This window comes from Chlorocebus sabaeus, chromosome 5 (assembly GCF_047675955.1).
Source record: "Chlorocebus sabaeus isolate Y175 chromosome 5, mChlSab1.0.hap1, whole genome shotgun sequence".
In the NCBI taxonomy this organism is placed as follows: Eukaryota; Metazoa; Chordata; class Mammalia; order Primates; family Cercopithecidae; genus Chlorocebus; species Chlorocebus sabaeus.
The window spans coordinates 58,710,629-58,738,580 of record NC_132908.1 but is presented as its reverse complement, the minus strand read 5'-3'; the positions used below and the strand labels follow the sequence as shown (position 1 = coordinate 58,738,580).

The 27,952-nt window shown below is 33.7% G+C and overlaps 1 protein-coding gene across 3 annotated transcripts in view; it reads left to right on the top strand.

Moving 5' to 3' along the window:
* The window catches only part of CDH8 (cadherin 8), a 417,595-nt gene that overhangs the window by 289,446 nt on the left and 100,197 nt on the right, over positions 1 to 27,952 (top strand). For all 3 annotated transcript variants that reach the window (XM_007993552.3, XM_007993550.3, XM_007993547.3), the window contains exon 9: positions 23,902 to 24,023. In XM_007993552.3, coding sequence (XP_007991743.1) covers positions 23,902 to 24,023 — 122 coding nt within the window. The remainder of the gene's footprint in view (positions 1 to 23,901; positions 24,024 to 27,952) is intronic.

Here is a 27,952-nt window from a genome sequence, read left to right as displayed (position 1 = left end):
TTGTTTAATTGCTTTAATACATTAGGCAATTAATTCTTTTTAGTGTTGAGCAAATTCCAACAATTTCCTAAGAAGAAATTATAATGAGGGTTTATGTGCAAGAAATTAACAGCTATGGAATCATTTTATTCTCACATAGCTATGAAAAATCACCTGGATAGGCAACATTTCAAATTATAAAATTCTGAATAGCTCTCATGCAGTTAATTAGAATCAAATATGGATATTAGCATGAGAAACTACATGGTGGAACTCATTGGTGGCATTTTTATTTGAGGGTTTTATTTTTCATAGAGAATTCTGGGGGCGACATCACCGTCAGTCAAAGATTAATAATTTAATTGGAGGAAAACTTGAAAGAATGTATAATAAACTAGAGTCAACCTGCTTATAGGAAAAACAGAAATTTGTGGTGTTGTGAATGCATGACCTGTAATTTCAATGTAGGAACCATGTGAGATGGAAAATTATTATAACACTTCCTAATTTAGTTTCACTGAGGCAACCCTGAGATTCAACTTTCCCAATATAAGTTTGGTAGCTAAAACATTAGTCAGAATGAAATGCAATGTTTCTTTTAATTTAATGATTGCAGGAGATATTTAAACCTACCCCACAAACACCATTTCATATTCCACTTCACTCTGCCACTGTCTTACCCTGTGATTGCATACTTGCAGTGGTCAGAAACTTACTACCTTGGGAGATGGAGTAGTTTTTCTCTTGAACAGCTATGTTATAATGCAATTCCTTAGAGTGAGCCAAAATGTACCAGTACCATTATCCTAAGCAAATTAACACAGGAACAGAAAGCCAAATACCACATTTTCTCACTTATAATTGGCAGCTAAACATTGATTACACATAGGCATAAAGACGGCAGCAGTAGACACTGATGACTACTAGAGCTGGGAGGGACAGAGGGGGACAAGGGTTGAAAAACCAGCTATTGAATACTATGCTCACTATCTGGGTGACAGGATCATTTATATTCCAAACGTCAGCATCACAAAATATACCCAGGTAACAAGCCTGCACATGTTCCCATTGAATCGAAAATAAAATTTGAAATTAAAAAAATATATATTTTTAAATGTGCCAGTAAAGTACAAAGTTCCTTTAAAAATAGTTTACACACCACTGTTTAAGTTTTCTGGACTCATGGCTAAGGAGAAAGATGTGTTTATGGAATTAGACACGGATGTATCAGGATCTCAGAGGAAGCTGAACCCATAAAGAGGTAACTTGGAAGTTCAGAGCAAAATAAAGCAGGGACAAAAAAACAAGAGCTAACTCTTTCAACACTCTGAAATTTGCTTGGTGTTTTTATATATAATTTCATTCAAGCCTTTCAATAACCCCTGAGATAGGTAGTATCTTGACTTTAGGATAACAGGTGCTGTTCTGAATACATCAGTGAACAATATGTGGAATACAACCTTGAACAAGAAAGACTCAAAATTTTTCTCCAGATGGAATTTACCTTCTATGAATGTTAACTGGGGTTTTCTAAACTGTAACATTTGCTTACCAGTCAGATAAAAGTCCATTTTCTACTGCTAGAGAAAATCCTGGGACAGATCTTTTCTTTCTAGAATCAAAGTTTCTCAAGGCTGCACATAAATATAGGAAGCATTAAGGCTGTCTTTCAAACCCTTACAAGATTCATGGTATAAACAGAGGAAGATTCTTAAATACGGAGTTTTACCACTATAGTTCTTATCATTCATATTGGTCTTGCTGAAAGCTCTGGTGGCTTTTTTTTTTTTTTCCTCTAATAAAAGTTCCTGGGTTCCAAACTGGAACCATTGAATCAAATGATGTCAAATGTTCTGGTACCCACAAGAACTCTTAAAACAAAACAAAACAAAACAAAAAAGAAACTGTACATGTTTTATTGTAGATGTTGCAAATGAAATGAATTTGCTACTCTGCCTTACCTCAATATTGCAAGCCTGGGTTTGAAGAGCCAGTATTCCATACGCTCATTTGTTTCCTTCATAGAATTAGAAAGACAATAATGGTTTTCTTTCCAAACAACATATATCCTCCTCAAACATCAGTTGGCAAAATATTTTAGGGCATAGTTGACCTTTGGAAGCCATTACTCTGTGATCATCATTGTTTGCCAACAGGCCTGCTGCTGAGAGTAGATAAAGTTTCCCTGCAATCACTAAGAAAGAGGAATAGGTCTTGTTTTGTTTTCATATTGAGGATGAATGCTCAGGGTCAAATTGTCAGAACCAAGTAGAGATAGGACAGGATTGGTCATTGGAAGAAGAAAATAGAGAAAGGAAGTTTACATTCTTATAACTTGGTATTGAATTTCTGTATGTATCGTTTGTAAGCATGAGAGACAGGAATTTAGGTGGAGAAACGACATTTAGAAGGACTAACCCATTCCAACATTTCTCCTTTTTTTCTTTACCTAGTTTTACTTTTTATTCATAAGTTTCAATAATAACTCAGTCATCCCCCTTATTTCTAAGTATCTATGAATATAAGTGAATATGTGTTTTCTCTGTTTATTTGTTTTTCTGTTTGGTATCTGTAGTGCCTATAAGAGTATCTGGCACTCAGTAGGTGTAAACTCAGTATTTTTTTAATGAATGGATGTTGGAAAGTTACTTTGGAAAATACAATTATCATACGTTAAATGTTTATAAGAGAATAATCATGTCACTATGGAGAAAATAATCATGCCACTTTCTCTGTAGGATTGCTAGGAAAATTAAAACATGGTAAGTGAGTGTTCAATAAACAGCATGTAATCTTAAAAAGATGATGATGATGATGATGACATTCTCAAATGGCAGACATAGATTATTAATGGAGTAGGGTATTGGTTTGTGAGTAGGATTTCAACGTTAGTTTGGTTATACTGACTGAGACTCATGTAAAGAATACATACAGCTTGGACACCAAGCATATTAATCTCTATAACACCTAGAACAGGGCAGAGGAAGAAGTCAACCAAAGTGGTTTATTCTCCACTAACTGGTTCCAGTGCCTTGATGGAAAAAGTCTACATCAAACTGTTTGATGTTCTAAGAGGCATGTGCCAATATATGGAAATAACTTATTTTTTACCCAAATAACTGTGTTCAAAGCCCTGCCCCAATGATGCCAGGCCATGTCAAGGAGACCACCACCACCAACTGGATTCTTTGCAACAGCAGAAATGCAGATGTCAACAATTGAACTTAGCATTTTTAGTTACAGTGGATTTTTTTCCTGCATCTTTTTTTTTAATTTTAGTATGCCAACAATTTTTTTAAATTTTATCATTTTTTTAAATTTTAGAAATTAAAATATTTCTGGTAACAAAAATTTTCCCATCCTACATTAATTCAGGGTAAAAATAAACCTCTAGCAGTTTTTCTTTTTTGACATAATTTGGAATTATTTTGTTAATAATATTGAAGACACCAATATTGGTCTATATTTTCTCACTTTCTCATAATGTTTTGGAATAAGCTTGATGCTTTGTCCCTGTCAGCATCCCTATTGCTCTATATTGAAAATTTGCATGATAGATTCACTGGGTCCAAGATTAGTTTATTAACTTTCCATTAACATGGTGAGTATTTCAAAAGTGAATTTTTGTGAAGCTAGCACATCATTTTAGCTATGCCTTTTAAAAAGACTTACAAGCATCTTGAGCAGCATAATGTCATTATACACAAGCCCTCTGCATTACCTCTGCAAATACATCAAAAACCAAAACCCAAAAAGAATGTTTCCTGTTTCTTGCAGATTTGCATATTTTACTCAATATATCTTTTACAATCTTATTACAAGAATACATAATAGTCTATCTCTAGTTACCTTTCTAATATGCGTAGATGGACAGATGATTTTGTGGATACTAATGGAGTTAGAGGAAGTAGTAATGTATAAACGTGACTGTGTATCTACGTTTATATTCACATATATCCAAGGCATTTAATGTTAACATCTGGGAGTAAATCAACAACGTCTACTTTATTTTTATGTACTTGACACTGTGATAGTAGGTTGTACTATAATCATTCCAGCCAGTTCTGTTCATCATTCATCTTTAATTCTGCTAATCTTTCATCTTGAATTATGTATTTGTTTACTTAACTCAATGTGGTGCATGCATCTTGGTCCACTGTCACCATAAATGCAGAACTTACTGTGGCAAAAGCATAGACTGAGGAAAAGCAGTCTCAAGAAATTGGTCTGGTTTTGTACCCAGAGCATCACCTAAAGATAGCACAATCTTAATCCATGAATTCTGTCAGGCACTGCCCACAACGTCCCTTAAACTCACAGAGGATTAGAGTCCTTCTAGAGTAAATTTTGTCTGTTTTAAACAAGTGCAGGGTGATTTACAGTTTATTTTTCTTGGGGGAAATAATGAACATATTACATCATTTTGTGTGTGTGTGTGTGTGTGTGTGTGTGTGTTGGGGGGATATCAAGTGTTTTCCTTACGTCTATGACGGTAACTTCCATCAGACACTCTCCCATGGAGAACAACCACGAAGTTAGGCAGAACAACATGATTTGAAGGCAGCCAGCACCTAAGGAACTCAGATACCAGAGAGAAAGAAAACAAATTGAGGTGACTCCTCCAGTTAGCACTGCTTATTCCTTTCAGAGTTTAACTGATTCAACTCACAGGGCATAGAAACCAAATGGAAATCAGTGACCTGGAGTTTTTGATGGATTTATGGGACTCTGGAGACAAAAGTTAGATTTCAGGGTTACCGAAGTATCTAGAAATTGAGAGGCCGGGGTCACAGAGCAAAGATCATTAGAGAAGAATGGGAGTTTTTTCACCTTTGATGAATTTGCCACATCTTAACATGTGCAAGAGTAAGAGGATTTAAACCTATCAAAGAGCTAGTGCTAAGAAGCTAAAAAGCTAAACAAATATTTTAGCAGTGTAACAGAAATAAGGGACCCTAGAAGTAACAGAAACTCAGAATTAAATTAATCCCCATAATTCTGAAATCCGGTCTTAGCGGTGTCAAACTGATCTATCTAAACGTATCTTCCTGGAAGAAGAAAACCAAGTTTGTCTAAAGGGAGATAACACCTTTTATACGAAATTTTCAAAATCCAATAAACAATTTTGAAATGCTACCAAGGAGGAGTAGACCTGCAACAGTCAGAAAAAAGACAATAGAAAAATATCTAAATGATACAGATAATCAAATTTTCCAACTAAGAATAAATATAGTTAACATGTCCAAGAGAATAGTTAACAAATGAGATGGATAGTTTGCCCAAAGACATGGAGCCTATGCAAGTCATCAAAGAAAAAGACTAAAGCTGAAAAATCCAGTGTGTTAAAGTGATAATATAATCAATTGAAACAGTAGGTTTGCAAACCAGATTTAGAATAGAAAAAAAAAGAAAGAAAAAAGAGAAAAAAGAAACAGGAAGAATCACAGAAAGAAAACAGTAGTAAAAATACAAATAGGAGCATATGACATAGATTATATGTAAAGCAAAGGCATATTATATTTGAAACTGACACTCCAGAGAGGAGGAAGAAGAGAGAAGATGCAATAGTTGAAGAAATAGTGGTCACAAATTTTCAAATCTGATAGAAATCATCAAGATGTAGATTCAAGTGGCTCAGTGAACTCTTAAACAGGGGAAATACAAAGAAAAGCATATCAGGACACATCATAGTAACACTGCTAAAAATAAAGACAATGAGAATTTAAAATTAACCCAAAACATTAATGTCTTAAAAATTAATATCTCAAGCTGACAGTTTATTTGATAATATAAATTATGAAAGGCAGAGTCAAAGAATGTCATTTTAAAGGACAGAAGGAAAATCATTGCCAAGTCAAGAGAAAAGAGCCTTCAAATTCAGCTGTTTTCTTTCAGAAAAAAGAAAAACTCAATAAAACGCATTACCAGCAGTTTTTCACTGAAAACATTTTTAGAAATGTATTTTTCTAAAAAAAATAAAATAAAAACCAGCCTAAATGGCAATATGATAATATAGAAAAGAAAGAAGATAAGCAAAAATATTAATATGTGGGAAAATACAAAATAATAAATACTACTTAACATAATTAGAATGTGTTACACGTATAAAGTCGTGGTAGAATTAAAATACATAACAAAAATGATGGAAGCAGGAAGGGTGTAATATAAATTATAAACAATGCATTGCAAATATTCTTTCATTATACATATAATATTTGATACATTACTTTAAGATATACTTTAGTAAATCAAGGGTACATATATGAATTATACATTTAGTGTTGTCACTAAAATAATATTAATTAAAGACTATGTAAGTAATATAATAATGGAGAAATGGAATAATTAAAACTAATTAATTAAAAACCATAGAAAAGGGGAAAACTTTTTAAAAAACATTAAAAAATTACAAAAAGAAATCCAAACCCATATGGTTATGTACTTTAATATTAGATATACATTGTCAGATTAGATCTAAAAAGCAAGCAATGCACAGATCATGTCTCTTATCACAGATAAAGCTGTAATAGAAGGATAAATAGACACTGAGATGATTGAAACAAGATCTGACTGCAAATTCAAACTGAAGGAAAGTTGTTCAGGTGTAAACTAAGAAGAAAGAAATATTTCCCCAAATACGGAGAAAAATGTTATAATGATAAATAACTAAATTCAGCAAGATGTAAAAATCCTGAATTCCTATATACCTTATAATGTATTTGCCAAGTATATAAAGTAAAATATTGGCAGAATTTAAGTGAGCAACAGATAAACCAACAATTAGAACAAGTAGACTGAAAAACTGAAGATAGAGAACATTTAATATCATGATTAATAAATTTATTTAATTGGAAGGTATAAAATACTGCACTAAAGAGTTACAGAAAAAATCATTCTTGTCAAACAAACTTGAAATGTTGACCCCAAATGGCCAAAAACTGTGTCCTAAAACAACTCATCACATGCAGTATATACCTTCTTAGCAGTGGCATTAGGTTTTAAAAATGAGTAACAACAACAGAAACTTAAATTATTCTTAAGTATTGAAAATTAAACCACACACTTCTAAATAACCCATGAAAAACAGAATAAAACCACAAAAGAAATTGACACATTTAAAAAATGAATGATAGCAAAACAATGACATGGCAAATCATGTGGGACAGAGTTAACACAGTGCCCACAGGGAAATTGACTTTTAAGTGTCTACATTAGAAAAGAAGAAGTGTTGAAAATCAATTGTCTAAGCATCCACTTCAAAGGGGCTGAAAATGACAAGAAAATTAAAATTTTAAAAGTAGCAGAAAGGTGAAAATAAGTAAGGATAGAAAATAATGAAATTGAAAACAAATGTACAATAGTGAAATTCAACAGAACTAACAGCTGTTCAAAAAATGAATGTAATTGATAAAACCTTGCAAGGGAAAATAAGAAGGCAAGTCGTCAATATCAGAAATGAAGAAGGAAGCATTGCTACAACTTCTATAGAGATTCAAAAAGATAATGGAAGGATGTGAGGGTGATCAGGCTGCGACGCGTGTCACCCCATTGATTGCCAGGGTTGATTTGGCTGATCTGGCTGGCTAAGCCGGTGTCTCCTTCCTCCCTTACCACTTCAAGTGCATCCTTCCTGAAGCTGCACCCTACATGGATGAAAAGGACCATCCCCGAGGAGGACCGATCTTCGGTCAAGAATATAGGAGTAGCTGTGCTCCCCTTCTAGAATCTTCAAACAAGCTCTCAAGCTTCATTTGTAGGGGAACGTACGGTAGTCAAGCTTCCAAGACCTCAGACACATCCAAATGAGGCGTGGCATGTGGCAGTCTGCTTTTAAAAAGGAAAAATTTTAAAAAAAAAAGGTAATGGAAATATTTATTCCAACTTTAAAAGTTATTGGCAAAAATATGAATATATTTAGCATAAACACAACATGAACATATTTATGTCAAAAACTTTAAAAATGTATTGTGATAGAGGCAAGTTCAAAAACACAGGCTTTGCCAAATGGCATAAATAAGAAAAAACAGAAAAAATATGTCTATTACTTCTCTATTGAATAATTGAATCCATAATTACCAACTCTAACACGTAAGTTCTCATTCTCAAATGAACTCACCGATATAAATTTCAACAGAGAAAAGTGAAAGAGGGAGCATTTCCTACTCTATGTCCCAAAGTCGGTGTAATCTTGATGCTAAAACCTGACAAGAATATTACAAGAAAGGAGAATTAACACCCTGCTTCTGATATACAAATCTGAAGTAACGTATTAGCAAAACAAACTCACTAATATACAAAAACATTACACTCAGGGAATACAGGGACAGATTATAACATTTAAAAATGTGTTTATTCAAATTAAAATATTGAGAGAAGATAGAGAAAAACATGATCTATCTGTGAAGATCAGAGTTAAGTATGCATTTCTTGTCCATGATAAAATTTCTTTGCACACCAGAAATAAAAGGGGACTTAATTTGATAAAAAGTAGCTACGAAGAAACATATAGTAAATATTAGATTTAATGGTGCAATACTGAAACCTTTCTCGTTTAGATTGCAAATGAGATGAAGTTGTCTACCATTGCTAGTTTGATTCAATTATACTGAAGGTTTTAGTCAATACAATAAGGTACAAGGAAGAAATAAAAGTGTAAATATCAGAAAGAGAGAAATATAATTGTCATTATTCACAATCAACATGATTGAGTATTAAAAAATACAAAAATAATCTATAAACTATTATAAATAATAAGTAAAGTTTGCATGGTTGTCAGAGTTACAAAAATTATTGCATTTTGTTTTCTACCAATACTCAGAAAATTAAATAAATTACTATCTATAATATTGAGGAGACTTCAATTACATAGCAAAAAAGTCTGATGCAAGGCCCCTAAACTGAAAACTACAAAACATTACTGAGAAAAATTAAAGGTACAAATGAAGGGTTGTACAAAGTTTGCAATTTGAAAGATTCAAACATAAAATGTCAATTCTCTAAATGTATCTGTAGAATCTAAGCAGTATCAATACATTCCAACATTTCTCCATGTGTGTGAGTGTGTGTGTGCACTCATTCTCATGTGCATGTGCACGTGTGTATACTTTGACAAATGATACTATAATGTACATAGAAATTTAAAGGGCAAAAATAATAAAGAAAATATTTACCAAGAACCCAAATTGTTTGTCTTATGATATCATTATATGAAGGTTTATTATAAGATAGAGTTCTTAATAAAGGATTGTAGGACTAAAAAGATGGAAAAATAGACCAATGGAATACAAGGCTTCAGAAATAGGCCTGCAGAGAAAATGCTCAACTGAATTATAACGAAGATGCCATAGGGGGAAATAGCAATAATGTGGACTGTAAACTGGATCCCTGCGAGTGGAAAAAACTGAACTGTGACCTGTGCTTCTGACCATCAATATAAATAATTTTCACATAGATCAAAGATATAAAGGTAAAAATTAAAACAATAGACCTTCCAAAAGTTAACATGGAATTTTCAAATTCTGGAATAGGAAAATAATGAATGACTAATATGAAAAAAAGCACTAAAATTAACAAAAGTACATATTGATGAATTCAATTTATTGAATTACAAATTTATACTCATCAAAAGATGCTACTAAGAGAAAGAAAAATCAAGCCATTGGGTGGGAGAAGGAATTGTGGTACATATATCTACTAAAAGACACATTTTTAATATAGTGTAGGCGTATCAATTAGGAAAATATAGGCAACTTAATTAATAAAGGAAAATTTGAACAGGTACTTCACAAAGAGGATGTCCACGTGTCCAGTAAACAGAAGAAAAAGGCACTAAGCATCAAATATTCAGGACATTTAGATATACCTAAAATACAACTTCAACACTCCTACGATGTCTAAAATTAAAACCGAATAATAGATAACTGAATTTACCAAGTATTGTTGCAGATATGCAGCAGCTTGATCTTTAATACAGTGCTCCTCAGAGTGTAAACTGGTATATCCACATTAGAAAAATATTTGGAAAAAAATGCTAAAGCTGAATGTATGCATGACCTGTAATATTTCACAGGATATTAATATACAGAAATTAATGCATTTGTGCATCAGAAGATATGTAGAAAACATTTATAATAGTGCAATTAAGAATAGCATAAAACTGAAAGAACCCAAATGCCCACCAATAAAAGAATAGGTAAATAAATTGTGGTATATTCATACAATGGAATTCTTTTCCAAACAATGGAAAAGCCTGATGTATTGCTGCAACCATATGAATGAAAAAATATTACATCGAACTAAGGCATCTAGATGCAAATACGTATATACTGTATGAATTCCATGTTTATGAAGTCTTGAAGAAGATAAACTAACATACTGTTAAACCAAGCAGAGGTTATCTTGAGGGTCATAATGACTTGGAAGGGGGTAAATGAAAGGGTATTGGCCACTTTGGATATCTTGATGTAGGTGGTAGTTATATGGATGTGTTTATTCTGGGAAAATCGACTATAATAAATCGTTAGCATTTATATGCTTTTGGTTCTCATAGCTTATTTTAAATGCAAAAGTTGACCCCACATAAAAAATATAAGGAAACCACCATCATATATTCAAAAATATATGACTATTAACATTTCTGAACTTGAATTCACTAAAAGAAAATTCCATGTTAATGGAATCACCAAACCTTTCTTTTGACATTATTAGTTTATTATGTTTGTGCATTGGGCGGGCAGTGATCGGTATCAAAAATATTATATTGGATGAGCACGGTGGCTCACGCCTGTAATCCCAGCACTTTAGGAGGCCAAGGTGGACAAATCACGAGGTTAGGAGATCAAGATCATCCTGGCCAACATGGTGAAAGCCCGTCTCAACTAAAATTCAAAAAATTTGCCAGGCATGGTGGCACGTGCCTGTAGTCCCAGCTACTCAGGAGGGTGAGTCAGGAGAATTACTTGAACCCGGGAGGCAGAGGTTGCAGTGAGCTGAGATTGTGCCACTGCACTTCAGCCTAATGACAGAACAAGACTGACTCAAAAAAAAATTTATATATATATATATATATATATATATACACACACACACACACACACACTTTAGGAATATGTGCTGTACAAATGTTATATTAAAGAGAACCTATGTGAAGTAATTAATTTTGTTTGTTTTGTTACTTGTTAGTCAGGCCATCCTAGTTTGTTTGTTTGTTTGTTTTTCCAGAGTCTCGCTCTATCGCCCAGGCTGGCATGCAGTGGCATGATCTCGTTTGGACTCTGTAGATGTTCAAGAATACATACTTCTTCAAAGTATTAGGTTGTTGCAAAAAGAAGTCAGTGTTTGCCATTGAAAGTAATGGCGAAAGCTGCACTTCCTTTTGCACCAATTTAATACTGTGTTATATAATATATAGAGATTGATATCAACCCATATATACCCTGAAATCATGTCCGCAGTTGAAAAAACATCTTCACTGTAATCCAACAAACTTCAAAGAGAGTGTGAGGTATAACAGGCCACTCAGTAGATGGTGGATAGTTTACAATGATAGCTTTCTTATCTAATAAATTGTGTGTGTTACTTGTGTGTGTATGGGCAGGTGCTGTGGGCACTATGTTGTAACACAGTATTAAATGAGCATTTAATCTGAACATTAGATACGTCAATACATTAATTCCTCTGAAACTGTATCCCTACGGTTGTAAAATATAAGGGATTAAATAGAAACACTTAGCAAAGTAAACTCAAGAAATTCACATCCAGTAATCACGAGTCAATCCTATTTGAAATAATTAGGGGAAATACCACTGAGGATTTAGTAATTGACCCATAATGCAACTCAGATGACAGAGTAGAATTAGAGATTTTTGCAAAGAAGACTTAGTTTGCTAAAAGGGACATGAGAAGCAATAAACTCACTATCCAATTTTATTTCTTTACCTGTTGAACCATGGAAAAAGATAAGAGATGTGTAAACAGGATAGAAATGTACTTAAGGGTATAACAGGAAGGAGTCAATATTTTCGAGTTACAAATTCAGCCAAAGTAATACATAATAGGATGAAGACGCAAACCAAAACTAAAACAAAAGAAACAAATAAAAGCCGTGTATGTGCACACACACGTACACACACATCAAAAGCAAGACAAAAAGATGACGTTCATATGCACAGTATAGACAATAGAGGACAACAAATTTGTAAGCATACTTAAAGAATTAAAAGTAGATCGCATTATAAAACACAAATTAAGAGAAAAATAGAAAAAATAATAGCTCCATGCTCTTTCATATTATTGTTTTTTTATAAACCGTCATTCATGCTATCTTTATTTGGAGTGTGATTGGTAAAATTTTGCATATATGAAATATAAAGAAAGGATCTAAGATTAAAAGGCAATGAAGGATAAAGTCAATCTCTCTCCAATGGCTCTAAACCTTTTCCCCATCGGATTAAAATTTTACAATGGTAAATGTGCCTACGCTAGTTTTCAAGATCTCAATTCTTGTGAGGGGGAGAAAGGATTCTGAGGGTTCATTGTAGATATGTAGAAAAAGGTGGAGTGAAGAACTTGCCAAGTGGTTATACAGAACTCTACTATTTCCAGGATCACTTAAGAGGAGTGTAATAAATAAGGGATGTGCACATTTTCTCCCCATTTAGAGAGCATTTGAAAATGGAGTAGGAAGTTAGCTTGCTTTTTAGCAGTCAGGGAAAACACACGGGGGTCGGTGAGGGCTTGAACCAAAGTCACTATTTAAAAGTCATTTTCTCCAGGGAGTTTAAGGCATTTTCAAAAATGTCTAAGTCCACAGCTTTCTCAGTGAGAGAAAAGACTTTTTTCCCCTCTCTTGAGAGAGCCACTTCTTGGTTAATAGAAAGGCTATAACTTATAAGCTTTGTTCATTAGACACTAAAGCCCCAATTTGATTAAAGTTCTAATTTAATTCTAAACTACTCTGTAGATATGACTGGGATTTCAAGGAGTGAAATAAAGTGACTACTCTTTATACTCCCTGGCTTGCTGGAAATTTCACAATCTTATCCTCAAAAATTATTGAAATTCTGGTAGTCAACTGCTCCTTCCTTGTACAGCAGAATGCAGAAAGTTTTTGATAAGTATTTGATGGTGTCAAAAGTCTGCGTTTGAACCAGTGCAAGAATATAGTTGCCATAACAGAGAAAGAGGAATGCATAAAAACAATACTGTAAAGATAAAAGCCTATCAAAAATATCGCCAGAAGCATGGATACCCTGCTGGTGTCCACTGGTTTATTACATACTAACTTGTTCCTCACCTATCTAATAATCTATGGATTTGGTAAATCATCACTAATGATTTATAAATTAATGTGCTATTTATGGGCAAAATGTGTCTCAAAAAGTTTCATCTTTAGTCAATAGAGAGCTGAAACCCGCTATTGACATTATTTCCTATATCTTCTTTCAAATTCCCATCAGTTTTATTTTAAACTTACTAAGTTGCTATATTTCCATCATATGTTCAATTCACATCTTCCTGTTTTTATAAAATTGCACTGCTCCTCTTATCATCTTTTCAATTATAAATTCTCTTATTTTGCATTCCCCAATTGACAGTAATTTACTGCTCATAGCTTCTACCCTTCTACTTGCAGAAAGCTCAAGAATTATTTATTGTGCCCCACCAGTAAATCTAAATTCGTCAAATCATTTTTCTCTCTTATAGCTTGAAAAGGCAAGTCTGTTTACTTCAATCGATGCCTGCAAAAACAGCAGCTCATGGAAACCAGTTAAAAGCAAATTCCCAAGTAACCTAGTCTTGGCAGTATTCCATTACCTTTGATTATAAAAGGGCAAAATTAATGGGCAATTCATGAGGGTATGTGACAGAGAGGTGATAGGAAGTCACTACTACTCAAATGGTAGAAGTCAAGAAGTTGTTTATAGCAGATGCTATTTCAGCCTTTTCTTCCATCATATGTGAAAACAGCCTGACTTTTGTGACCAATTGAAATGGACTTTTCCTTCGAGACCACTTTGTCACATCTCTTGTTTTTAGAAAATTAATCTTTAATGAATGCTAACCAAGTTTCTAATTATAGTATCTTTATATTTAATGTTTGTGTATCAGATGAAAGGCAAACATTTTGGGGCCAGTCACAAAGGAAATGAATAATTTCCTTAGAAGCTTATCTAATTAATTTTATTGCTCTATAATATCTTTAAAATTTGAACTGCTATCATTTCATTAATTTAGAAACAAGTGAATCTTCAGTATTTAAATATGACACTTGTGTTGAAAATTATAAGTTGTAATTTCAATCGTGTCTGTTCATATAATATTGATAAAGGTAAGATATTTTGGTGGTGTTTGGGGAAATGGAACAATAGGTTTTGTTTGTTTTATTGTTTTTCTCTGTGTTTTAGCAGTTTCAAGAAATACCCAGTAGATTTCTGAGGCATTCATATACCTGGGATAAGTATTCATCTACTTAGGGCTAAACAAAATGAAACATAATTTGTCTTTCAATCTGCTTTTTGCTAATTTTTAAAAAATAAATCTGATCCAGAAATAGTTCAATGGCTTGCCAGTGATCACATCATATATATCTGGCTCATTACCATATAAAACAATACTTGTCCTGACATGGCCCCAAATTTCTCTCCTAATATCACCATTGGCCTTATCTTGGGATAGTCCCACCATTAGAACTCCTGATTATTTGGTGATGGAATGGTCTCTGGGCCTTTTTACATCCCATTTACTCTATCTGAAACAGTTGTCCTCCTTCCTTCCTTCCTTCCTTCCTTCCTTCCTTCCTTCCTTCCTTCCTTCCTTCCTTCCTTCCTTCCTTCCTTCCTTCCTTTCTTTCTTTCTTTCTTTCTTTCTTTCTTTCTTTCTTTCTTTCTTTCTTTCTTTCTTTCTTTCTCTCTCTCTCTTTCCTTCCTTCCTTCCTTCCTTCCTTCCTTCCTTCCTTCCTTCCTTCCTTCCTTCCTTGCTTCCTTCTTTCTTTCTTTTTTGGTTTGTTTTTGAGACGGAGTCTTGCTCTGTCGCCAGGCTGGAGTGCAGTGGCGTGATCTCGGCTTACTGCAACCTCCACCTCCCGGGTTCAAGCAATTCTCCTGCCTCAGCCTCCCGAATAGCTGGGACTACAGGTGTGTGCCACCATGCCCAGCTAATTTTTGTATTTTTAGTAGAGACGGGGTTTTACTATGTTGGCAAGGATGGTCTCGATCTCTTGACCTCGTGATCTCCCCGCCTAGGCCTCTCAAAGTGCTGGGATTACAGGTGCAAGCCACTGCGCCTGGCCTCCACCTTTCTATACCTAAAGAAAACTACTTTTACTAATTTTAAAAGGCAAAAGATAATTCCCTATTTTAAGTCTTTCTGTAACTATAGAAAAGTGCTTCTTCTTTCTATATTCTTTCACAACACTGTGAAAATGAATAACTTATAGGATAAATGAAGATATAGATAAACCACTATAATGTGATATTTCTCAAATACTATGAATTACTTGGTTATAGGAGATTTGTCTTAACTGGACATACACATATAACTGTGTATTGAATAACTGAATAGAAGAATGATAAGATAATGAATGAATGAAAAAAGGCATTTATCGAAATTCTCAGGAGAGAGTTTTGGGGTACTTAACCTTCTTGAGCTTATATTTATGATATTCTGAAGAATGAATTCAAATAATTATGCACAACCACATTAATGTCACATATCTCTGTTCTCGAGGACAAAAGGGTATTTGTGATAGTATTATTTTAGTTAGTCATGAATGTCCCAGCTTTTGGAAAGAGACAATTTAATGGATTGAATGGTGACTCTCAAAAAAGATATGTCCAGTTCCAAACCCCAGAAACCTGTCAAGATCACATGTGGAAAAGGGTCTACATAGACGTAATTAAGGATCTTGAGATGAGATTATTCTAGATCACTTAGGTAGGCCTTAAATCCATTGACAAGTGTCCTTATTATAAATAGAAGAGAAGATACAAGAAGAAGAGGAGAAAGCCATGTGAAGATGGAGGCAGAAACTGGATTTATGCCATCACAAAGCAAGAAATATTGGAGATAGTAGAAGCTGAAATGGGCAAAGAAAGATGCTTCACTAGAGGCTTCTCAGGGCGTGTGGCACTATTGAGACCTTGATTTTGGACTTCTGACCTCCAAGTGTGAGAGTGTGAAGGAATACATTTCTATGTCTTTAAGGCATGAAGCTTGTGGTAATTTGTTATGGCAACCCTAGGAAACGAATATAAACAAGTTTACAAAAAAGAAAAGAAAAAGTCATAATTTTTTTGTAATGTGTTTTAAACTTAATTGAATAGACAAGAAAATCTCACATTTACTGGATAGATAGAATATTTACTACACAGATTAATAACTCTAAACAACTCCTGTGAAGTTTTAAAAAAATGAGAGACAGAGAGAGAGGGAGAGAAGGAAGGAAGGCAGATGATAATTGCTGCTGATACTAACAAAAGCCTTCTGGAAAAGGTGGGGGCTTGTAAGGGACCTTGAAAGAAGGGCGGTCTAAGAAAACTAGAAGGACTTGCCTCTCACAAATTAGGCACAAGCATGGCCAGTATGGACAGAAATGCTGCGAAAATATAAACTCTGGAAAATGGCCCTAGAAAGGGAGTAGGAGGTGAACATAAAAGGCAAAAGCAGGTCTATCACTGAAGCTAGAGACCCACGCTCATTGTAGCATCCTTGCAAATACTGAAGAAAATCATTCCCCCCCCCACCCCAGCAAGATTGATAAGTCAGCACCAACAAGGTCCCAATATGTTCTCTAAATGGAATGCTTCCTAGTCCACCTACCTCAACTCCAACTGTGAATGTTCAAGATCCATCTTCTTTAAACCCTCCAACCTAGTTAAGCTCTCTCTGTGATGTGCAGCACTAAAACTGTCTGCTTGTCTTCGTATCTCTCAATCTAGCATGTAATTCAACACTCTTTGATTACTCTCTGCTACTGTACTATAAGTTCTGAGATAACAGTCCTTATCTCTCTTTGCTTTTTCTTATATTCAAGGCTCATAGAAGAGTACTTATACATCACTATACATACTAAATAATCAAAATTAGGGCAGAGATAAAGCTATCAAGAAAATGAATGAATTAATAAAAATAATATATTATTTAAGGTTTTGGGTTAGATTACATTAATTAGTTTGAATGTTTTGAGATATTCATTGATCATTCACTGGATCACTGTGGTCCTAGATCACTGTGGGGGAGATATAGAGGGCTCAAGAATCAACGAGTTACAATTTAAACCACATAATTTTGATATGAATATTGTATGGTAGTACAAACTCAAAAGCTGTTTTATGATAAATTTGATACTGGCCAAAAAAATTAACAGCTGGAGAAATTTATCTGAAAGTGACAGGAGGGGTGGGAAGGGCACGGGCAAAAGCAAGACCAAGGAACATACTAATAGGCTATAATAATTAATATATCAAGGAACAATTTTATGGTTATATGACTTTAGATAAATGAATGTGATATGTTTTCTCTCATTCTGTTGGTGTCTTTTTACTTTTTTGATAGTTTCCTTTAAAACACAAATATTTTTAATTTTGATGAAGCACAATATATTTATTTTCTATTTCTTATTATTTTATTTTAGTGTCAAATCTCAAATAACATGTAAGATGTCAAATCCTACAGCATAAATATTAAAAAAAAATCACTGTTTACTTCCTACTTCCTGATTATAAAATCAGTTAAATTCCTTATAGAAAAGTTGGAAAGTAGAGAAATGTATTTGTATATAAACATACACCCAAAAGTAATATTTGTAACAAATATTTGTAACTTTTTAGTGGCTCTTCCAGGGCTTACCATATACATTTTACTTGGAAGAATACGCTTCAGATGTATATCATCTTAATTCAAATGAGATATAAAAATGCTATTCCTATATAGTTCTATTGCCTTCCCCTCCTATTTTGTGATATCACTGATGTACATCTTATACATATACGGTATAAACCCTAAAATTGTATTGCTATAATTATTACTTTATATAATATTGTGTTTTAAAAAGAATTTTAGAGGAGTGAAAGTATATATTCATAGCTTTTGTTTTGGTAATCTTTTTATTCATCATTTATGTTCTCTTCATTTGTTCCTGTCAATTTGAGTTACAACCTAAATTCATTTTCTTAGCCGAGTACACTTTCATACTCACTCGCCTCCTTTTTGCTATGATTGGCAAATATATTACATTTTGATATGTTACAAGCTCAGCAATACTATTATATACTATAATAAAAATAGATACACAGAGTTTTATGCAATGACATTTAAAATAAGAAAGGAGGAGTAATATGGATTTATACAGTCTTTTATAAGGGCATAATTATCTTTACCGTTTTCCTTTCTCTTTATTTTTTTCATTTGGATTTGAATTATTGTCTAGGATCCTTTGTTTTCAACCGAAGAATTTCTTATCACTTGTAAGTGTAGTGGGGATTCTAAGATTTTGCTTATCTGGTGATGATTCTATTTTACCTTCATTTATGAAAAATAGTTGTGATGGATATAGGATTCTTGGCTGACAGTTATGTTTCATTGAACACTTTGAATATGTTATCTTACTGTTTTCTCACTTCCTTTATTTCAGATGAGAAGTTAGCTGCCATTTTTATTGGGGTTCCCTGGTGATGAGTTTTTGTTTGTTTGTTTGTTTACCTCCTGCTGGTCTCAAAATGTTCTGCTTTTTGGCTTTTATCATTTTAAATATGATATGTCTGCGAGTCTCTTTGTGATTATCCTACTTAGAGTTTGTTAGGGATGTTTTAGGATATACAGGCTAGTGTTTCTCAATAAATTTGGGAAGTTTATAGGAATTGTTTGTTCATTTTTTTCTCCATTCTCTGTCTCCTTTTCTTCTCTCAATTCCTATTACACATATATGACACTTAATGGTGTCCTATATTTCACTGAGGCTCTGCTCATTTTTATTTTTTTTTAAATGCTGTTCTTTGGTTAGCAAAATCTCTGCTGATCTTCACTAATTCTTTGTTCTGCCAATTTAAATCTACTTTTGAGTCTCTCTAGTGAATTTTAAAATTTCGGTTATGGTAATTTCCTACTGCAGAATTTCCATTTGCTTCCTTTCTAATAATTTCTGCCTTTTTAGTGATATCTTCTACTTGATGTTATGTTGTTATGGTATCTTCGTTTACATATTTAATTATGCCTTCTTTTAATATATGTTAATGGCTACTTTGAACTCCGTTAAATCTGGCATATGGTTACTCTCACATATGATTTCTTTTGCCTGATTTTTCTCTCACCTGTGGGTCATAATTTATTGTTTGTTTATTTTCATGTCTTGTAACTTTTTTTGGAAACTAGATATTTTCAATAATACAATGTAGCAGTTCTAGTTACCAATGTTCCCCTGGAGTTTGCAATTACTGTTTACTCACTTGTTTGTGACTTGCTGAATTGTTTTAGTAAAACCTTTTTCCCACAGTGGTGTAAAGTATGTGAGCTTTCTTCTCCAGAGGAATAGTGTTGGATATTTACATAAACACCTGGAAATACAGTGGTTTTGGCAGGACTCTCTTTGATTGTCTCTGTCCCTGACCTCATCCAGCTATTAAGGTTGTTTAATTGCCAGCCAGCTGTTCAATTGTTTTCGAAAGTGTCCTACGTCATAATTTGTTCCACAGTAAGATCCATTCAAATTTGGGCTCTGGTGAAGAAATGATTCCCTAGATAAATGTTTGAGATTTGTTATTTTTCCTAGAAGGCTAATTTCAACTGACTCTATCTGCATTCTCTCTGGCAACTAGCCTACCTCTCCAGTGAATCTACCAGATCTACCAACACTCTCTCTCTCATTTGTCTGTCATAGCAACATTTAATGTTTTGAGTTTACCCTTAGGCTTGAACTTCACATTCCTTTGTATATGAAGGAACTTTCTGCTTCATGGCCTGCTTTTCTCTTTCACTCCCAAGCAAAATATGTGAGCCATGGCTTGGAAACTCTTTTCTTTAGGAGTGAAGTGCTTTGTGGAGAGAAGGAGGCAGTGACCTCAGTCTTTTTGTCTCACCTGCTGTATCCCTTAGGACTTTTTCCATAGACTATAATTATTTTTAAAAAACTTTCATCAGTTTTCTGGAGACTGGGTTTGTAGAGTTCCTCAGGCTATCATGTAATAAGTCTTAAAAAACAACAACAAGAAAATAAACAAAATTGAACCATGTGTTAAAAAGACTTTCTGGAAGAGATGTGATTTATGCTAAATTTTGAGGGAGAACTAGAGAAATTCTAACCACCTGGAAATAGCTTTTCAGTGCAGAGTAAACAGTTTAGGTTTTATTTCATTTAATTTTTCTAAAGAAATAGATACAATATGAAAAGGAAACATCTAGAAATATCTACAACACAACTAAATAAGAACAAATTAATTTAGTACACTTGCGTAATTGTTAAATAAATGTAAAAAATAGTTGAATTTGTACATCATGATATTATTTACAGCTATAAAAAGTGGGTTCCAAATTTAGTTCCGAGTTTCTCACAGAACTATAAAGAACCACAAACTAAAGAAGAAAATACTAATTATTTACAAAGAGTTCTTTGACCATTATACTAAAACATTAGTTGCTTGTAGAGATGCTGGGACACATGAATTAAGATAATTGAAAAAACATTCTATGTCATTTATGATTTTCCAACAGTGTTAAGTAATAGCTCCCTAATCCCACATTGTTCCTAAAAAAATATTAGTTGGCATTTTGCACTGGGCCCCAGGAATAGATAAATACCACTTTGTCCCATATGCGACATATGAGAAAAGCTACTTTAATGTTGAAAATTGCCTCCAATAAGAAGCTGATGGAGTTTGTTCACCCTTTATGCCTGAGTTTTGCCCCCTGTCAGTCATCTAGGTCTAAGAGATATTTGCAATGTATTGCAACTATGAGGCCAAATTAAAAAGAAAAGAGAAAACTAAGAATGGACTTTGACAACTTTTTAACCAAAAGAGTGGGAAGAAAATGTGTATATGCATGTTTGCTTGTAGTGTGTAGATATGAATGTGTGTGTGTGTGTGTGTGTGTGCATGTAACATTAAAGATAAGGAAAGCAAAGAATAATATCATACATAATTGACTTGGCCTAATCAACCATTGTCAGTGTATCTGAATCCATAAGATTAGCAATTTTTTCACTTCAGAAGGAGCAAAATAATGTTTAAGGAATATGGTAGCTTTTGCTTATACTTTCAGTTTTCTAAGACTGTGCCCCTATTATTCACTGTCTAATCTTACATACAGTTTATTAAGCCTGTGCTAATCGTTATTTATTAATTGAATACTTAGTGAGATTAAAGTAAAAATATCTAGTAGAAGTTTCTTTAATTATTTACATACACAAAAATTGGTCTAGGATGTAGAACGGAAAGAATGAGTGTTACAGAGTTAAGAGGAATAACCAGCAATTCTTGGAATTGCAACAGAGAATTACAAGAGGAAATTAATCAATTAACAGGACTCCAGTTGGGTGAAATAGGACCATGAGCAAAATTCTGGAAGTTAAATTGCACAGTTTCATAGGGAGGGTTGCAGATTATGAGTGCAATTCTGAAACTATTATTGATGGTACAACCCCTTAGACATTTGGTATTTCATATTTGGGCCAAAGCCTTAAATATTGATCAAACTTCAGGTAAGTATTTGTACCAAATATATATACATTCTTGAGGAGATAGTAATAATTAGTAACCTTCATACACACACACAGGCACAAACACACACGTATATGTATTTTTTTGGACTTCATCAGTATTATGCTATGAAAGTGGCTTATGTCTGGAAGAGCAAAATCACATTTTGAAGTCAATGCTTAACTTAGTAATCTTGGTAAAATTATATAATATTTTAAGTGTCAGGTTTACATCTTACATATGGGGATCCCATTAGCTACTTCATAGATTTTTTGTGCAGATTGAATGAAATATGATTATGCGAAATATTTTGCATCATGAATAGTAAACATTCAATATATATGGTGCTGTTGATGTTGAAAATTGCAAAAGGCAAAGGCTAGAATACCTTTGAATGTGTGTCCAATACTGTATGAGACACTTTTAATTTTTTCTCACATAACATTTGTAATAATTCTATAACCAAAGTTCCTGAGTTGCAGTGTTTTTAGGAAAAAAATTGAGTTTAAATTATTTGCTCAGAGTCACACAAGTAGTAGAAGGGAAAGCTGGGGCTCCAAATGCGCATGTTTACCACAAAACGCTATGCTCCTTTTTACTCTCCAAGAACTGCTACTTAGCTAATGGTCAGACTGGGAAATGGAAGTAAATATTTAAATATATAACCATACCTTACTTAAATTGTAAACTTTGTAGAGTTTTGTTGAATAGATAAAGGATAAAATATGAGTTCCTTGTCTTAGAGTCATATGTTAAACTTCTATTTAGATTCTTCCTTCTATCAAAACTAGGAAAGTGCATGTTTCCTCCCTAAATGAAGAATAAACAAGTTCATTATATATATATACACACATACGTATATATATGTGTATATATACATATACATATATATACACACACACACATATATATACACACACACACACATATATATATGTGTGTGTGTGTATATATATCTCCAGTGAGACATTTCAGGCCATCACCTTGATTTTTGGGAAGTGAAGTCAAGTTCCCTTTATTCCTCGGGATAGTATTCAGCCACTTGTAGTTAACCAAATTAGAATATTGGAGAGTTGTCATGGCACTCAACTACATTCAAATCTTGTAGCAGAGCCAGCAGGGCAAACCAACTGTAAATCTGTAGCATAGCTATAGCTTTTTGGTGTATGCTTTAGGAGTACTTTTGTCTTTAAGCAAAAAAAATGAGTATTTTAGAGCTCCAAATGTAATCAATTGTCAAAAAGAGGAGTTTGATATATCAAATGCAAGTCTGTTTGTCAATATTCAAAGCCAAACATTTTTCCCCTCTCTACTTGCTTATAAATATTCAGTGCCACAGAAACACAAGTAAATAATTGGCCATCTCCAATGCATTCTGTATAATTTATAACAGATCAAAAGATTATTACATGGTACAAAGTCAAACTATATTTCATTTATTGCAAGTGAAAATCATAACATGGCCCAAGTCAGCAGTGTATTAATGGACTAGATCTCCTTCTATGTGTGTGTGTGTATATATAATTTTAAAAAATAAGGATTTGGGGATTAAGGATTTTATATTGAGTTCTCTGCTATTGGAATTGACCTGGAAAGATTAGAAGATTATTCTTCATTTACATTGACAAAAATCTTCATGAAAATGACAATATTAAAATGACTTGGGATCATCTTATCCAAAAATATTCCAGGGTCAATTTTAATGAAAAATGCAATTCATAAAATATATGATACTTCATCTTTAATCTTATCTCTTTTGTCATTGTTAAGGACCACTTCTCAACAAGTGATTTGGTTCTGGCCTTTTGCTAGGTTTTAAGTGTTCATCTCTATTATACAGCCAGTCAAGCAAGTAATAGCTTAAAATGGGTTATGTTCTACTCAAGAAAAAAAGAGATACATTTTTGCTGTATACAACACTTTTCTTTTAAAGAATGTATTTTATCAGTAAAATAAAGCTTGCTTTATCAAAGAAACCTCTTTTAATTTATTCAGATATGGTCTTTATCAAGCTAAACTCCAGCAAATGGTGTTTGAAATAACAATTTATGCTTTTTTTAAAGCAGTCAAGCACTTGCTATTTTTCTTACTTGGTCAGACTCTATAATCACCATGTTGAAAACATCCTAATTAAGGGAAGTTGGAAACAGACCCACATGCTTTCAAGAGAAAGTTGAGTTGCACGTTAAAATGAAATACCCTCAATGCTGATGTTATTTTTTCCTTCCCATAGGGAACCACAGTCAGATATCACGAGTACCTGTTGCTATTAAAGTGCTGGATGTCAATGACAACGCCCCTGAATTCGCATCCGAATATGAGGCATTTTTATGTGAAAATGGAAAACCCGGCCAAGTAAATATCTCCATGTTGTTAATGCTGAATATGTTTGTATACAACTGTCTCATATTTGATTGACCTGCATTATATTGTGCGTTTGCATCATTTATGATCTGCAAAGTCTCAGGCCAGAAACACATCCAAATGGGAACAGAGAGGGAATTTTTTTTCTCCATCAGATGTTATTTCTCTTCCTACTTATGACCAAATTGGCTCCTAAAGTGGAACAACCTGCTGTGCCACGAACCCAGAGCCAAATCACTGTCTTAAAATATCTTGGGATATGGATGATAGCAGGGGATGTCTTAGAGTGATGGGGACTGAATTTTTACTTTCAAATGACAAGAAGCAAGGTAAAACCTCATGGAGAGGAGACATTTGTTTCATAGCAAACATATGAATAACAAATAACAGTGAAACCCAAGAAGACGAGTGGTTTATAGAAAGTTGTAGGAAGTGAATATTGAAATCTGTAAATATGTATATACATTTAGATCAGCATAAGATGAACAACACGCGTTTTAGATGTGTGTATTAGTAGAACATTTTTTTGTGCCTCATATAGCATAGATGAAAACTGAAAAAAGAAACATAAAGAAAGCGAGAGAGAGGGAGAAGGAAAGGGAGAGGGAGAGGGAACGGGAATGGGAGTGGGAGGGAGGGAGGGAGAGAGAAAAAGAGGGAGGAAGAAAGCGAGGAAAAGAGTTAAACAAAATGAACAGAAACAAATATCTGCTATACTCTGAATGTCAAAATGGAAATAGCCTATGTAAAGTTCTGCAAAACCATAAATGTAACAGATTTATTTGAACAAGGTACCAAAGTACTGTATGTTTAAGAAATTTATCATTTTTCAACTTCCTAATTTATTTCTGGATGGTGACATTTTAATTTAAATAAACAGCAGCTGACAGTATGACACTGGAGTTGTTAATCCAACTATTCTTGTGCCTCATGTGGGTGTTAGGAATTATACTTAACTATTTGCTAAGCAGCTTACCTGACAAGAGTCAGATTTTTTTCCCCTAAAGAAAGGACTAGCACTGTAGCCATATGCTTTTATTATAAATGATCAATTTGTTACCCTCCTATAAAACAGTGGTCATTTCCCCATAGACTACTCCCACGTATCTGGAGGATTAGTATTGTTTCCATCTACCAGAATAAGACACCACCCCCTCCACACACACACACACGTTAAAGCTAAAATTCTAATAATAAAACTGATTAACTTTTAAACATCAAGACAAGATCTCATCAAAGCATTCAGCTTTAGTAGACATATATGTTTATTTTTATAACATTCTAACATTAGCTTAGATGTTTCCTAATTTTATTATGTGGAATTACCCCCGTCAATCACACGTTTTGAGCATCTTCATTTGTGATCCTTTGAGAAGGGAGTGCGTATGTGGTTTTTTTAATACACATATATCAATAAATACCATCTACCTAAATTGGTAGATTGAGTTGTCAGAGAGAGTTTGATCAAAATATGTCAGGTTGTTTCAAGGATATGGTTGTTGTGTGGACCAATCATTGCTGAGATAATGTAGCCAAATCACAGACTGATAAGCTAGACTTTTTCAATCACATAGAGTCTGTAAAATACTTCAGAATTTAAATAAAACCCCATAGATCATGCAAACCTTATCACGTAAGTTCAAAGAGTCAATGACATTGATATTTCAAAAACTCAACATTGGCTTCACTTGTGTTATTGACAAGCATGCTTCTTGGATCTTTGGGAATTTGTAGGTTTGCCCTGTGGATTTTGACTGTTTTCAAAGTTTTAATGATTTCTCAGTCGTTCTTCTTAACTTCAGAAAAAAATGCATTGTTTTCTCATCTTTCCTATGCAAAACCAAAATAAAAAATTGATTCTTTGTTTTATGATTTTTGCAAATCACAATGAATGACTCTTTGTCTGAAGAACCACTTATGTTTTGTGTATGTGTGCTACACCATCTTATCCTCTAATGATCTGTTTAGGCATATTTATTAGAGTTCATTAGTTAAATGAAAGGATCAGATCTTTGATGCCTTAGCAACATTTTTGGACATATGGCTGACTGATGTACATGCCATTGTTGAAACAACTTTCTTGAACTCTTTGAATCCTTTGTGCTAGTTAGAATTCAGGTTTTATTCCTTACATCACTTCTAAGTTACGTCTAATGCTCAATGATCTAATTTTTATATTTAACATTTACCAAAATTTGTATTTGCTATTCACACAAGTGTTTACTTATAGAAGTTCAACAAAGATATACTTTCAATCATCTCTCATAATACCACACAAATGACTGACTCACTATGGAACTAAAATATTCCTTAGCAGATGATCACATGCTCATGAAAAATAAACGTCAAAAACCGAATGAGCCATTAAATTCATAGTTTTCTCAATATTCTTAAACAATTTATGTCTGCTTTACAACAGCCTCAGAAAAACTGCAGGTGACATTCAAATGTCTTGTTTGGCTGGAAGGTGTGGATTTAAGGCTAAACTCAGGGGATCAGCTTCTTGGGAGATGGTGTAGCTGGAAATTACTAGCAATAATCAAGGAAGGATAAGCCATTAACAAAAATCCAGGCTGTATAAACTGTCTGGACTGAGAGGGCCTATGTAAACAGGTTTTCGAAAGGGCTCACAAAATGAAAATGAGTATCAACATGAACATAGAGAATTCTGTTGTGCTTTATATTTTTTCCACTGAATTGAACTCATCTAAATACAGTCAGAATGAAAAAGAAGAAGAAAAAGAGGGAGGTCGCTTTCTCCTGTCTAGGCAGTTATCTCCAGTTCATGATACATCTGAGCTAAACTAGGTCTAGATTCACTTTGAAAGTAGAATTGGAAATCATATGTGCTCCGTCCACCTTCTCATGATTCTGAAGTTAAAGGTGACCTTCCCTTGAATTTGTTCTCTCAAAAGTGTAACCACAACCTCAATAGGGAGTAATGGTTCACAGTCCATTACACAAAATCTGCCTGAATCACGTTTGATTAGAATCCTTTTAAATAATCCCTCTGTTGCATAATTAAATGTTAATAGATGTTATCATTGCTAATTAGCTATATTTTTTGAAAAATCTGATAGTTTCAGGTAATTTGTTTTAAGTCAAAAGACTTAAGATGGTATACATCTTTCGACTCTAATTCCGTGGTGACATGATATAGTCATTTGCAGATTACTTGGCTCCCAGTTTAACAGGAAGGTTAAATAGGATATTCTCCACTTACTCCTCTCTAATGTCCATGGCAAAAATGGGAATGTGTGTTGAGATTCCAAAATCAGAGAGCCAAATATATGTCTGACAGTTTGTGTGTCTGATAGGGTGATGGGTTTCTATCAGTCAGTAAATACTCACTGAACACGAACTATGTTCCAGGACTGGGCTGGGTACTGAAAATATAGCAGTATACCACACCCCCAAAATCAGCCTTTTTTTTTTTTTACCTTCATGGAATTTTCTCTCTGGCAAACATTTCATTAAAATTATAAATGATAGAATTGCAGAAAATGTTTCAAATCTTCTGGACAGGTGGGATGCTGAAGGGAGAAGGGGAAATGGAGCTATCTCAATGAAAAGACCTCTTAATATAGGACAAGTTTCACCAGAGACAGAAAACATCTATCAAGTCCTGAAAAGGAGACAGCTGGGGATAAACCAGAGTCTTTCTGAAGAGAATGGTAATCTGGCTGGACGAGTGGAGGAACAGGTAACAAATGTGAAGAAATCAGTATCTTCCTTCAATATACTTGACAACCCCACACTCAGAACCAAACGCGAAGGAAAAATATAGAACTTCAGTGACCAATGTTGGCCAGAGGACCTTCTATAACTGTGTTCTAACTCTTACCTCCTTACTAGGATCTTCCTTGGATTTTATTTCAGATATTAACCTCTTGGTTACCGTATACAGAATTAGGGTGACT